Raw genomic sequence first — 15,922 nt, forward strand, 5'->3', positions numbered from 1 at the left:
TCATATCTGCTAACGATCAGTGCATATGGGGGTCATATCTGCTAACGATCAGTGCATATGGGGGTCATGTCTGCTAACTATCTGTGCATATGGGGGTCATATCTGCTAACGACCAGTGCATATGGGGGTCATATCTGCTAACGATCAGTGTGCATATGGGGGTCATATCTGCTAACTATCTGTGCATATGGGGGTCATATCTGCTAACGATCAGTGCATATGGGGGTCATATCTGCTAACGATCAGTGCATATGGGGGTCATATCTGCTAACTATCTGTGCATATGGGGGTCATATCTGTTAACGATCAGTGCATATGGGGGTCATATCTGCTAACTATCTGTGCATATGGGGGTCATATCTGCTAACGATTTGTGCATATGGAGGTCATATCTGCTAACGATTTGTGCATATGGGGGTCATATCTGCTGAAGGATTGTGCATATGGAGGTCATATCTGCTGAAGGACTGTGCGTATGAGCGTCATATCTGCTGAAGGATTGTGCTTATGGGGGTCATATCTGCTAACTATCTGTGCATATGGGGGTCATATCTGCTAACGATCAGTGCATATGGGGGTAATATCTGCTAACGATTTGTGCGTATGGGGGTCATATCTGCTGAAGGATTGTGCATATGGAGGTCATATCTGCTGAAGGACTGTGCGTATGAGGGTCATATCTGCTGAAGGATTGTGCTTATGGGGGTCATATCTGCTAACTATCTGTGCATATGGGGGTCATATCTGCTAACGATCAGTGCATATGGGGGTCATATCTGCTAACTATCTGTGCATATGGGGGTCATATCTGCTAACGATTTGTGCATATGGGGGTCATATCTGCTAACGATTTGTGCATATGGGGGTCATATCTGCTAACGATTTGTGCATATGGGGGTCATATCTGCTAACGATTTGTGCATATGGGGGTCAATATATACAGTGTTAGATTTGTTTTGTAATGGTTTTGCGGTTTTGCGGCTCCCAGTTTTTTTCTCTTTTCGAAAACGGGTCCAAGTGGCTCTTTATGTCTTAAAGGTTGCAGACCCCTGGTCTATCCCAACAAGAAGCTATCACCTCAGTTATACATAATTTTGCCTTCTTAAAACTGAAAGAATTTGTGATAATTCAGCTTTAAGTGAGCAACTGTGGTTTCCCATGATGCATCTCTCCTGAATATGGAAATGCTCTCTTTATGCCATTAAAGCTAGGCACACATTCAAAACCGCTAGTGTATAGTAAACCTATAGCTTATACATTTTAGCCACATCAATCCAACAAGCATACAGCCTGTTTTGGACTTGTATAGTAACTAAACTGGTATCAGCTACATAAACCATCATTCCTGTGTTCACGATGGTTCTCTGTAAGATCCTAACACTCAAGTGTTCCATCATCTCCCGAAATTTTATTTTTGGCTTGTGTGTCAAAAAAACCCAGTAAAGACCAGATTATATTACCAAGCATTACAGTGGAAAATATGTGGCTGAAGAGTGAGGTGACAAAGTGACAAGGGTGGAGCATGGAAAAATGATTTTTTTCACATATGTTTCTTTAGCTGCACAGTTCATAGACCAGCTCATCCACATTTAGCTTTATCCGTACAGTAGACATCGACGGTAGCATGAAACTGACTTGAATTTCAGAGGAAATGGGATTTCAAGACCCTACTTTTGAAACAGGAAAGCAGCCAGAGCAGGGCTCTGGAACTGATAGGTATACAGCTGTCAGCAAACACAGTTATACAAAAGATTTTACATTTAAAAAAGCAGTGAAAAAACTACTACTTACAACTTAAACCAGGGCTGTGGAGTCGGAACAAAACCCACCGACTGCGGCTCCGGGCACTGAAATTGCTCCGACTCCTCGACTCCAACTCTACAGCCCTGATTTACAGTAGACATCATGTGATTTTTCAGAACTGAACTGAATGTTTTTGTGCTCAGTTGAGCTTTAAGCAGTCATTTTAATATTTTCACAAAAACTCACATACCAGTAAAATTAAGTAAAAGAGTGCTGGCATAATTTCACTGTAATGCAATAATCACATTCACAAGTTATTGAGTTTTTTATATTTACCTGGCACCAACATATCACACAGTTCTATAGGGTCAATCTGTAACCATCCACATGTGTTCCCATCTCCTAAAGAGCTCTATTTTCCCAACAATATACACCCACACAGCAGGACCAATGTGGCTATAAGCCAGTTACCCTGCCTGCTTTCCTAGCACTGGAGAATAGGATACAAACTCCATGCAGATCCCATTCTTCCCAGGATATGATTCCAGGACTGTAGAGGTGCAATGCAAAAAAAGAATCACTAAATCAAAATGCTACCAAATCCTTCATGGGAGCTGAAGATGTGTCTGCAAAATGCCAAAGTAAAGTTTAGTAGCAATAGCATTAAGGCAACAGGCGTAACTCATCTTATTTTATCCTGCAGACAAATGGATAGCCAATCACAGTGTATCCAGGGACTTTATCATGCTCGGCTTTTTAGCATGAGTTGGAATAGACATAAGGGATTAGAAATGCTTCCAGTCACATTCTTCTAACACTGCCAAATGGATCTGTCCATCTCCTCCCAAAACCAGTGAAAAGAACAACACAAGGACCCCGTGGGGAAAACCACAGCCACTCTTTGTTATTACTGCACATGGTAAAAAGGAAAAACCAACAGAAGTGACCTGACGATAACAAAAGAAGAGAGAGAATGAGCCAAGGAGAATGCAGAACCAGGGCAAATATAAAAGCCAACAGCGAGGAATTAGCAAAAAGGAAATGTATAAAAAGATTTATAATTTAAGAAAATTAATAAAATAAAATAAAACTGAAATAGCTGAAAACATAAAAAAAGAAAAGAAAAAAAAACCCAAAGTGCTCTAAGTAGGAAACAGTGTTGGACTCTACAGTTTTAAGTGAACGCAGTAATGAACTCCTCTATTAGTCAAAGCATACTGCATATCCCTAAATACCATCTCATGCCTTGCCAAGATAATAATATATACTAACAGGAAGAAAGCTTTCAAAAATGTTTTAGGAGAGAAGAAGAGCATATGTTTTCCTCTGCACACCAAGGCTCTTGTACTTTAGAAAAAATAGCATTCAGCTTTCTGTGTTCTGCTAGTGAGCAGAGAGGGGCGGGTCTCAATAACGATGGGTGAGAGGGACGGGTCTCAATAACGATGGGTGAGAGGGACGGGTCTCAATATTGTTGTGCGAGAGGGGTGGGTCTCAATAATTATGGCTTAGAGGGGCAGGTCTCAATAATGATGGGTTAGAGGAGCGGGTCTCAATAGCGATGTGTGAGAGGGGCGGGTCTGAATAATGATGGGTTAGAGGGGTGGGTCTCAATAACAATGGGTTAGAGGGGCAGGACTATATAACAGTGGGTGAGAGGGGCAAGTCTCAATAATGATGGGTTTTGAGGTGTGGATTTAAATAATAATTGGTGATAGGGGCGGGTCTCAATAATGATGGGTTAGAGGTGAGGGTCTCAGTAATAATTGGTGAACGGGGAGGTCCTCAATAATGATAGGTAAGAAGGGTGGTTCTCAATAACGATGTGTGAGAGGGGAAGGTCTCAATAATGATGGATTAGAGGGGCGGGTCTCAATAATGATGGGTTAGAGGGGCGGGTCTCAATAACAATGGGTGAGAGGGGCAGGTCTCAATAACAATGGGTGAGAGGGGCAGGTTTCAATAATGATGGGTTAGAGGGGTATGTCTCAATAACAATGGGTTAGAGGGGCGGGTCTCAATAACAATAGGAGGGAGGGGCAGGTCTCAATAATGATGGGTTAGAGGGGTGGGTCTCAATAACAATGGGTTAGAGGGACAGGTTCTACATAACAGTGGGTGAGAGGGGCAAGTCTCAATAATTATGGGTTTGAGGGGCGGGTCTAAATAATAATTGGTGATAGGGGCAGGTCTCAATAATGATTGGCAAGAAGGGTGGTTCTCAATAACGATGTGTGAGAGGGGAAGGTCTCAATAACAATCTGTGAGAGAGGCAGGCCTCAATAACAATAGGTTGAGAGGGGCGGGCCTCAGTAATAATGAGAGAGGGGTGGGTCTAAATAACAATGGGTAAGGGGGCGGGTCTCAATAATGTTGGGTGAGAGCAGCGGTCTCAATAATGATGGGTGAGATGGGCAGGTCTCAATAACAATAGGTAAGAGGGGCGGGTCTCAATAACAATGGGTAAGAGGGGCAGGTCTCAAAAATTATGGGTGAGTGAGGCGGGTCTCAGTAACGATGATAAAATATTGAAATGATGACATCTACAATCTATATCTTGAATGATATACCTAACCAATATAGATCCAATATGTCCCTTCTTTTGTGCGATCGCTCCATATGCACTGGAGCGTGTATGTGTGGAGGGAAAGGGCAGTGGCGGTGCGTGATCAATGTTTCCCATTGCTTTGTCCTGCATTGGGCAGTATGAGGCTAGCAGCTGCAGCAGTCTGATTAATATGGAAAGTACAAGGTAGTGCAAAGTGGCAGCACAGGTATAAGATCGCTAACTAGATGATATCGATCCTTTAACTGATCTACCCCCAATCACTGGGGGCATCTTTATATAAATCAGATCACCTATGTTTGGATACATTTAGAGAAATATTCCACCATGCACTAAGGATTTCTAAATTCCATATTCACATTATAGTGATTTATTCAATGTAAATGGTCAGTTTCCCAGAGCTTTGTTTTACCTCTGCACACCCTCCCTCTGCACATATGGTAAGTTCAATCATTCATGATTAAATTATAAAAAAAATACAATGTTTAATGGTTCAAAATATCATTATGTAACCTTGGCAGTGTTAACAGTGGGGAGTTGCGTTGTAGAAACAAGAACGTAGTGTAAGGGGAAAAGTTGCACCGCACGTTATGCCTGCAGTGCGACACACACCGTGAAGCACAGAGTACATACAGCGTACGCTTCGCTGTCACTGTTATGCGGTAACACACTCCTTGCATCGTATTATGCCCAGCAGATCTGTCACACCGCCAGGGCCTGATTATGGAAAGGTCAGCTCACTCCATCCCCAAGTGCCTCCCTTCGTCCTTCCCTATGCAGTGTCCTGAGCAAAGTGTAAGAGAGAGGTTACTCACCTTGCTTTTGGCATTCCACTGACCAGATGATCTCCCTTCGGTCGTGGGCAACTTAATACTGAGGGTACCTCTAGCTACCTAATTCTAAGGGGCACCTGTAGCTACCTATGATGGGCAAGGGAAGTAAGGGAGTGTGGTTCAGCTGGGGTTTGTAAGTTCGTGGAAGGCAAAGTCTAAGGTGCCAGGCCACCTGTGCATATAGGCTCCTGATAGGTAAATCCGGGCCTGCACACGACACTTCTAATGTTGTCGATGTGAACAGTGCCATAACAATATAATTGCATTGCATTAGCAATACAAATATATTGTCTGACGCAAGGCACCAAAACGCACCAATTTGAATGTAGCTAGACTTTCCTCTCCAGCGCTTCAGGATCTTCCCAGTTAATTGCTATCTTTTAGCTCTTGGGTCAATTTACAAGTTAATTAGGCAAACAAACCCATCAGAACAAACCCATAGGAGCTAAAAGACAACTCTCTAATGAGGAAACATGATCAGATGTGAATTTAGCAGCCCTCATTTTTGTCATGGACACATTACACCAGCAAATATCAGGGTGACAGAGAAGAGAGGACATTTGCAGCAATCTCAGCATCACATTTTCAAGGTTTCATTTAGGACTAATTCACACGGATGGTTCAGCGATGGCAAACGATTTTTGCCATCATCTGTCCAGCGATTAGCCGATCTGCTTCGAGGATCTTTACTACCACCCTCCCATGTCCCCCTGCAGGGATAAAAATTGGCGCATGCTGGGAAGCGCCATCGACAGCCGACAAATGCTTTTCTGCAAGCTTTCAGAAAAGCATTTGGAATGAGATGCTGTGCTGCCGCGGGCGGCTGGTTTAGACGTCTGACTGAACCAGCCCTGAAACAAATCCGAAAGCAGGCTGTACACAACACGACCAAGGCTATGATCAGAACCTGAGTCTCTCACAATCAACATTTTGATTGATATCGCCCACAAAAGATTTTCTGGCAAAAGAACCACCATCCCAAACCATTGTGGGTTAATTGCGGGGACTTTCGCAGCGTCAATGCGCTCCGGCTGTAAACAAATGCTTAGCCCAGTTCGACGTTTGAATGTTGAATTGGGCTAAATATTGTATAGTGTATGGACAGCTTTATAGAGATAATAGACCGCTGGACTCTACCTGGCCCTGTTAAAGCTGTACTGTCCAACTTCTGTTACAGAAGTTACACTTCAAGCCTCATGACTATATACTGTATATGATTTTACTTCACACACAAGAAGTTTCTCTGAGACTGATGGAGATTTACATATAAGTTGAGATCTATGCACAGGCATTTTTCTTAGTGACCATTCAGCAAGTCACCCACAATCTAGGACTAGCACAAAGAAGCACGCACAAAACAGTGTACATGTTGCAGCATAGAAACTGCTTGCTACCAATCAAGCAACATGTGTGAAAAAACAGCAGAAGGCAACAAAAGAACCAAGGACTACAGCTTACAAAAAATGGATAAAATGATAAAACTGTTTGTAATATGAGAATAAGGCATTGACTGTAAGCTTTTCTAAATACAGCATTAGTGACACAGCACTTTCTAGGGCCAGGCAATGACCAGTCAGAGGCTGTATCTCCACAGAAGTCCTCTTCCTGACAGAATGCAGAGCTACTCGCTTGCTGAACAATACACAGCAGGTAAATGAGTGTGTGGGGGAGCATGTCACCCATTCTTGTCAAGGACAATGATGACTTGAAGCTACTGCTGCCACTTTGGAAATAAACCATCAAGTTACAACATGTTCTGGCAGGTAACCCCTGTTCTACAAGTCCCTTTATTTATCTAGTTTGATGAATGATGACCCGCTGCTCTGCAGGAAGGCCGCAAGGAACTGCTTGCTAATGAGAGGTGCAGGGTTAATAACTGACTTGTTAAGTCATTTGTGCAAAGTGTAAAATGCTGTAACTGACAGCAGGGATGCCCAGCCCTTATCCAGCAAGGCAAATAGCAATGTGCAAGGTGCAGTAACCAACAGCAACAAGTCAACAGTTACCTTTCAATGCTGGGCCTGCTCTGAACTGTTACAGGACCACTATCACAAAAATATTAGCGTTTACAATACATGTAAACATAGACAAATATGAAGTATGTTTATTCTAGAGTAAAATGAGCCATACATTTTTCTCCTATGTTGCTGTCACTTACAGTAGGTAGTGGAAATCTGACAGAACCCACATGTTTTGAACTAGTCCATCTCCTCATGGGGGATTCTCAGCAAGACTTTTATTCTTTATAAAGACATTAGTAGACCCAAGCCCATTTAAAAACGGGCTCTAGGTCTTTGTCCAGCCGCTGCCGCCAGTGTGCATGCGTGCGCCCGCCGCACGCACCCTCCTTGCACGCAACCGCCGTGCGCGCCCCTGCATCCGCCCACCTTGCTCGCCCGCCTCGCTCCCTGGTCCCGTCCAGCTGCACACATGCGCAGTAACAAAAAACCTGGGACACAGGGACAGCTGCTGGACGCAGCGACAGTTAGGGTTTTATTATAGAGGATTCCCTGAAATGGATTTATACAAAGATGCTGGCCAGCCTCCCTGCTCACTGCAGTCTTTTTTGGCAGTTGGACAGAGCAACTGCCATTCTCTAAGTGCTTTTGAAACTAAATAAAACCATGAGATTCCCCCATGAGGAGATGGGCTAGTCCAAAACCTGTTGGTTCTGTCAGATTTCTACTACTCCCTACTGTAAGTGACAGCAACATAGGAGAAAAGTAATGTACGGCTCATTTTACTCTGGAAGAAATGTACTTCATATTTGTATGTATTTACATGTATTTTAAATATTACGATGTTCACCATAGTGGTCCTTTAAAATGAGTCTTTTGATGCAGGGCCTGCTTGCAATAAATAACTGTGCCACTGATTTTTTTTTCCTCACTATCGTTTTAATCCTTTTAGACTTATTTAGAAAGCAAAGTGCAATGTTCAAAGTGCAATAACCCATAGTTCTAGCATCACAGGCGAGGAATCACCTAAGTTGCTGTGGACTATTGCAATAGTTAAATCATCATAGCTTTTTTTGTGCTAAATGATTAAACCTGTTATTTGATACCAAGCTTGCGGTTATTTCAATGTGCATCAATACAAAGTGTCCACAATTATTCCCTTTGGCCATCGGACAAAGCTTGCACAGCACTGACACAAGTGATGATAGTTCATGTATAACATTATGTAACCCAACAGCAACAAGTGTGGCGTAGAGCAGTGAAAAGTTACACACAGAAGAAATGTAGCAACAGAATAATAACTCTCCACTAAATTAAAAGAATTCAACTATACTTCTTAAAATAATTACATTTCTGCTACAAGTTATCACACAGCAATCAAAATGTCATAAATGCAGCAATCTTTGGTTTGCACAGTGTATCAATGCATTTTTTCACTGACTTTCCTATGCCATGTACAATGTAGAGTTAATCAGCTCCTTTGAACTTGCAGCCTACTCTCCAATAAGCTCACTCTGCTTCTGGGCATTGTCACCCCTCCACCGGCTAATGTTCACAAGCACTGCAGTGAGTTCACACACGCAGATTCAATGACATACATATGAAAGAAGGAGAACACATGAGGTACAGTACATGCTTAGCCTTCGCTTTATATGACACATTCAAATGGCAGAGGATTTCCATTCCCTCTGAGACTCTTCAACACAATGGCATTATATTTCAGCTTCAGGTGGAATCATTGCACCACATTAACCCTACCAAAACCACAGGGGCGTAGCAATAGGGGGTGCAGAGGTAGCGACCGCATCGGGGCCCTTGGGCCAGAGGGGTCCCAAAGGGCCCTCCCTTAACTACAGAATTAACTCTCTATTGGTCCTATGCTCATAATAATGACTTCTGTAGATACTTTGAATAGTGGTAATCATTAACAAACGGTTCCCCATCCCCTTCTTGCACCTCTGACACTGTAGTTGCCATTGGCAGATTTTGGTGCGCCGTATAAATTGTTATGTATAGAGTGCTTGGGGGGCCCCATTGTAAAACTTGCATTGGGGCCCACAGCTCCTTAGCTACGCCACTGCAAAACCACATCTGTAATATCAGCCACACATGTCAAGATCTCACAGGTGTATCTGGCAGTGGCAGGCAATTGCTTTAAGGGTGGGGGGTTTGGTATGGGGATAGATTAGCTTGCTGTTAAAGGGAAGGTCCGAGGAGTATCAAAACAAAAAAATCCACTTATTTGGGGCTTTCTCCAGCCCCCTGCATCCATCCTGTGCCCTCGTCGCAGCTCCGGTGGCTCCCGGTCCCCTCTCGCCAGGTCGGCTTCCAGGTCGGCTTCTCCTGCACTTCAGCATGCGGCTCACTGAGTTGCACTGACGTCATCTGGACTGTAATGCGCAGGTGCAGAGCTACTGTGCCTGCGCAGTACAGTCCGGATAACATCAGCGTGACTACGTGAGACGTGCGCTGGAACGCAAGTAGGCCTCTGGTACCGGAGGGGACTCCGGGCCACCGGCGGGGAGTGAAGCTGTGGCAAGGGCACCGGACGTCTGCCAGGGGCTGGAGAAAGCCCCAGGTAAGTGGATGTTATATATACTCCTGAGATGTATCCTTTAAGGTTAGGCACCAGGCAAGGGGATAGGTTTAGATACTAGGCATGGCTTAGGGTTATCCACTACACAGTGGGGATATGTTTAGGTGCTAGACAGGAGGTTATGTTTAGACAGTAGGCAAGGTGGGCCACACACCATGCAATTTTTTAAATATCTTTTCAATTCAAGAACTGCAATCAATTTTTTCTGACTGATTGTAACATTTCAAAAATTTGACCAATGTACAACACACGTTCAATTTCTCCCCAATTATGAAAAAAAATGATTGCTTGGGTCTGCACAGCAAGTAATTGACAATCTACCACATACCATACAATCTTGATAAAAATTGTTCAGAAAAATCCAACACCCCTGATATTCTTTTATCAAATAAAAACAGAAAATTCAATCAGATTTCTCTATCAAATGGGGGGAAAAAAAGCTTTCGACTTTTTGGGATTTTTCATAAAATTGGATGATTTTATTGTATGGTGTTTGGCCCCCTTTAGGGTTAGTCACTATGCAGTGGGGATAAGTTTAGGTGCCCGACAGGAGGGAAGGGGGGCTATAAGGGTTAGCAAGCAGGAAAGATGCAGATAGCAGGTCAGAAGACCGGCAGACTTGTGAGCTGTCACAGGTATGCACAAAGCACGTGTGAGTCTTGTCTGCCATAACAAGCAAGCAGGTACAGATGACAAGCATTAGCATCCAGGTCACCATTCAGATACGTGATATGGAGTGCCAGTAAGGTATGGGGTACTCACTCTCCTGTGCCATGCTAATGACAGTCTCCGTAGTGGCATGATACTCATCCTCTTCCACGAAAGTATTATGCTGAAAGGAGTCTCCTTGAAATTCGTGCTGATCCAGGATCTGCTGCAGAGGGGGTGCCTTGGGCAGCAGCTGATTGACCACCTCCCGGGTGATATTGGGGGCTTCTTTTAGCCTGAGTTTGCTGAGTATCTGAGACTTGATGCTCTCCAGCCTCATCTCTTTGCTGTGCTTCCTCCACATGCACACCGGACAGTCCTGCTCCTCACTTTCTGCCAGCGAGCTCTCCACCTGCAGGGATGTCTTCTCCATCATAGACTCCCCTTTGCTTTTGGAGAACTCCACAGACAGGACAAGCACACAGAAGAAGAGAGGGTAGCGCTGGGACAGCATAGCGCAGTGTCCACACTGGGCTGCTGGCTGCTGCTGCTGCAAAGAGGACAGCTGCCTTGTGCAGGTCTTTATAGGGGAGGGGTAGGCAACCACAGATCATGTACTAGGCAGAGGGACTCCTTCTTTTTATATCCCAACTGTTCTCTGTCGTAAAATGCTTTCATTGGCTGGAGAGGTAACAAAAGGCCCCTACCAGGGCTGTCAACAAAGTAAAAAAAAAAAAAAAGAAAGGAGAGAGGGAGAGGAGAAGAGAACAGGAGGTAGCAAAGTGACTCTGGATTCAGCGCCTGTGTCACTTTGAAATAAATTGACTTGGAACACGGAAGGGGCTGTGACAGACCTTAAAGACACAAACCTCCCCTTTAAAAAAAATTCCCTCCTTATCCCCCTCTTCCCCTGAAAAGGAGACACATATAAGTGACGGATGCCATGGGAATGTTGTGGCTAGAATGGGTTAAAGGCTATCAATAAAGTTTAGGTTTGATAAAGTGCTAAAGGGTTTAATACAAGTTATTAACATTCTGAGGTAAACTGGTAGGCTTAGGGAGTACCTGAAATGGTTAAATCTGTTTCTACTTGTTGCTGGCTGTTTCTTTTTTTTCTCCACAGGTTATCTCTCAAGTGATTTAGTTGTCAAGATAAAAGATAATCTGCCTTTGAAGTTGATTGGCCCTTGACAGGTCTAGGGGAGCTAGCTGACCTATGAGAAGGAGGTGGTGACTTCTATATATATGACTGACAGTTCTGTTTCCCCTCAGTCTGATCAGAGCATCAAGCTGCCCAATCTTCCTCCCCTTTCCTTGTCCTGGTCTGAGTTGTTTTGGGGGTGTCTTGGTTTAGAATGTTAATTGTTCAAGTGTTTACTGGAAGTGAAATGGTTAATGATCTCTTATTGGTTTTCTTAGGCAGTGTTGCCAACCGTCAGTAAATTTACCGACAGTCAGTAAAAAAGTCAACAAATCTGGGCTGTCAGTAAAGTCCATGAAAAACTTTGTGGTGTCATTAAAAAAACCCCTCTCTCTTTCCCAGAAGATCCCAGCACTTACCGCTTATCAGTTTCCGTATCACTCTGGAATGTTCAATGCTCTAGCTAATGCTGGATACACACCATGAGTTTCCGCGTCGAATACGTCCGTCGATACGCGTCGATTCGATTATTTCCGAGCATTTCCGAACGATTTTCGATGATTTTTAGGTCGATTGCCATGTAAAGTATGGCAAATTGACCTAACGATCCATCGAAGCTTGAATCGGACATGTCGGAAATAATCGAATCGACGCGTATCGACGGCCGCATCCAAAGCGGAAACGCATGTTGTGTATCCAGCATAAAGGTGGCCATGCATCTGTAGACTTGGCGGCCGATCGACCTTCAGATAAGACAATTATTATTGATATTATAAAAATCAGTGCCACCAAGAGCATGCCTTATTGACAATCAAACCAATGTCGGGTCGAAATTGGTTGTATGTATTGATTGCATGTATCAAACGGACATGCTGGAAAATCTCAGGTTGGCATGCTCGATCGGGTGTGCAGTGGTAAGGGCTGCGATAATCGAGAATAAATGTGACAGAAACCCCTGGTCGCATCCCCCAAATGTAAATGTATCAAAGTCCCCCTCCCCCAGATGCTGTGGATTGATACTTCACCTGTCCAGTGTCCGCCACTGCACCTTTCTTCCTCATTCACGCCTCACGTGGTTGCTGGTGTATTGCACGTAAGGGTGCATGTGTAATATCTTTCATTTCAGTAATGTTAGATGTCAGTAAAAAAAAGTGTTCTGTCAGTAATTTTTTTGTGCTTTGTCAGTAAAAATGTATTTCCGAGGTTGGCAGCACTGATCTTAGGGTATTTGTTGGGTCACATGTGCTGTCCACCTAGGTGGCAAGTGGCTGTTTTAAGTAAAGTTAGTTATTTCATTTATATTTATTTAAGAACCCCAAACTCATAAAAGACCAGTGTCAGTGTATGTATTGTGTAGATAAGTGATAGTGGTTAAGAATCGATACATACAGTCCCATGTCTATTGCTCACCTTACCAACTTGCTACACTACCCTGTGGCAGAAGGCAGGTGCAGGGCTGCAGTTGAACAGGGGAGGTCAGAATATCTGCATCTATCTATCTATCTATCTATCTATCTATCTATCTATCTATCTATCTATCTACCAATCTATCGGTTGAATATTTCTCCATGTAATTACCTCCTTTATTTAAGCTCCCTAGCGGTTTATTAAAATCCGCCAGGGGGCAGCAAATACGTTTTAAAAAAATTTTTTTTTTTTCATGTAGCGAGACAATGTCTCGCTACATGTTAGCCGCTGCTCAGCGGCATCCCCCCAGCCCCTCCGATCGCCTTCGGCGATCGGAGATCAAGAGATCCCGTTCATGGCGACGGGGCGGGATGACGTCGCCGATGTCATCGACGTCGTGACGTCAAAGGGGAATCCGATCCACCCCACAGCGCTGCCTGGGACTGATTGGCCAGGCAGCGCACGGGGTCTGGGGGGGGAGGCTGCGGCGCGACAGATAGCGGCGGATCGGCGGGTAGCGGCGGCGATCGGAGGTTACACGCAGCTAGCAAAGTGCTAGCTGCGTGTAACAAAAAAAAATGATGCAAATCGGCCCAGCGGGGCCTGAGTGGTGCCTCCCGGCGGCATAGCCCGACCTCAGCTCGGGCTTACCGCCAAGAAGGTTAAGCATGTATCATATCTTTTTTTACTGCTTACACAAAGAATTGAATGTGTGCATTAAACACCAAGTGAACACCTGACTTATCTGGCTTTGCAAATTTGGCCTTATTGGCTATTCATGAGGCAATGCTCATGCAAAAATGCATTTGTTTTCGCATGCCAAACTATGCAGGGTCAAAAACCAACACTGCAAAGCGGTTGCCCTGCGGGTATTAGTTCATGCTTCATTAGCACTATCCAGGAGCGCCACGGGGAGGCTTCCCAATGCCCCCATACAACCAGGGGGCCGCAGGGCCCCAAGCTCTCTCACTGCTTGGGAACCACAGCGGCACCCCGGGGGGGGGGGGCCCAGGCGACCCCTCCAAGCGTGGCCAACGCCGGGGAGGGCCGTCCGCACCCGCCTCCTAAATTAAAAACAGGTACTTACCTTAACGTTCATTGCGTTCTGCTGCTGAGCATGACTTGGGTGCAACATATAAGAAAAGAGTGAAGCATGGGTCACCCCAAGCTTGTAGAGCTCGGGGGTTGGCTCACACGCAGCACTCCAGGGGGAGGGGGGGGGGCGCAGGCAGCTCACTCCAGGGCTCACACCACCTAGGACAAGCCATCCACCACCCGCCTCCAAAGGGGGGATAGAAATGAAATGCTTACACAAATAATTGAATGTGTGCATTAAACACCCATCTATCGGTTGAATATTTCTCCATGTACTTACATTCTTTATTTAAGCATGTGTCATATCTTTTTTTACAAGGTTTTCAGTCCCTTTATTGTAGTAGAAGCACGATCATCACCTATGGGTTAGAGGGATGGGGGAATTGCGTTATTGCTGCTGAATAAGCAGTTACCGGCATTCTGCAGTCACATGTCAAGCGGTGCATAAGGAGGAATGGTTAAACTGATGGATACAACTTAAACAGTGAAAAACTTGTGAAAAATTGTTAAATTTAAAATACATGTGTAAACATACTTATAAGAAATGCATTTCTTCCAAATTAAAATGCACTATAAATTATTTTTCTCCTATGCTCCTGTCACTTACAGTAAGCAGTAAAGATCTGACAGATTTAGACTAGTTAATCTTCTCATGGGGGTTATCAGGGTTTTCTTTATTTTTGAAAAGCACTTACTGAAGTCATTTGTTCAGTCCAACTGCCAGAATAGTGTGCAAGCAGGCTGGCTGACATCTTAGTATAGATCCTTTCCAAGGAGATACTGAGACTCCCCCATGAGTACATGGATTTGTCCAAAACCTGTCTGATTTTAACCCCTATTGTAAGGGGCAACAATGTAGGAGAAAAGTAGCTTATAGAGCATTTTAATCTGGGAAACTGTACTTTTTATAAGTATATGTACTCATGTAATTTTGTGTCATAGCGGTCCTTTCAATTACACGAAAAGAATACCTTGCATGGCAGATAGTTTACACACACAGACAAGCGAACACACGTATATACCTACCACATACACACACAGACACACGTATATATACACACACACACACATACATATACACACAAAGACACACATACTTGTCATTGTATTTATATTGCCAGTCTGCACTGTGTATGGGCTGGTACACATGGACAGATCTCCACCAAAACTTTTGGGCAATAGATCATTATTTGAACTTAAAGGGATCATCAGGGAGTTTAAAAAAAATGAGCTTTATTTACCTGGGGCTTCCTCCAGCCCCTGGCAGCCGATATGCTCCTCACCGCAGCTCCAGAGTCCCAGGATCCACTCCGCTGTCAATCACGCTCACCTTGTTGCACCTGCGCAGAGCACTCCCAACAACGTGAGCATGATTGACAGCGGCACTCGCGCAGGCGCAGAAGATGCCGACCTTTTTATTTCTCTGATGATTACTTTTAAGGAATAACAAATCACCATATTCAAGTGTATGATGGCTCTTCTATCTGTTCTATTATTCCTAGCAGATTTCCTGCCTCCACGACAATGTATTGATTGGTTGTTTGCAAATCCACATGGTCTGACATATGCAAGGCCAATCAATATCTACCAGCCCATCCAACTCAGAACTAATGAAACAATTGTTAATAGTTAATTCCATTTGGATGGCAGAAGAATTATTTTACGATTAGCAAACCATCAGTTCATTTTGACCAGATTGTTTATCTCAATCGTAAGTAATTATAGAATGGTGTATACAAGGCATAAAGGTACGTACACACATATGAATATTGTCACCTGCAATGACCAGTACTCCAACCCTTGGGCTACAGATCAGGGGCAAATGCTGCAAAGACACATCATAAAGCTGCAGCCTTGCAATGTGTCTTGTTGTTATGGAGAGGGGAGGAGGGTGCAGTGCATGATCTCCATTGTGGTCTGGTACACAGGCGCATC

At 44.1% G+C, this 15,922-nt stretch overlaps 1 protein-coding gene across 1 annotated transcript in view; it reads right to left on the minus strand.

Annotated features, from left to right (window-relative positions):
• The window catches only part of GDF11 (growth differentiation factor 11), a 252,034-nt gene extending 241,057 nt beyond the window's left edge, over nucleotides 1-10,977 (minus strand). Inside the window, exon 1 of the mRNA XM_068267589.1 lies at nucleotides 10,459-10,977. Within this exon, the coding sequence (XP_068123690.1) occupies nucleotides 10,459-10,858 (400 nt within the window). The 5' untranslated portion in view covers nucleotides 10,859-10,977. The remainder of the gene's footprint in view (nucleotides 1-10,458) is intronic.
• Nucleotides 10,978-15,922: the final 4,945 nt, after the last annotated feature.

This window comes from Hyperolius riggenbachi, chromosome 2 (assembly GCF_040937935.1).
Source record: "Hyperolius riggenbachi isolate aHypRig1 chromosome 2, aHypRig1.pri, whole genome shotgun sequence".
NCBI classification, from domain to species: domain Eukaryota; kingdom Metazoa; phylum Chordata; class Amphibia; order Anura; family Hyperoliidae; genus Hyperolius; species Hyperolius riggenbachi.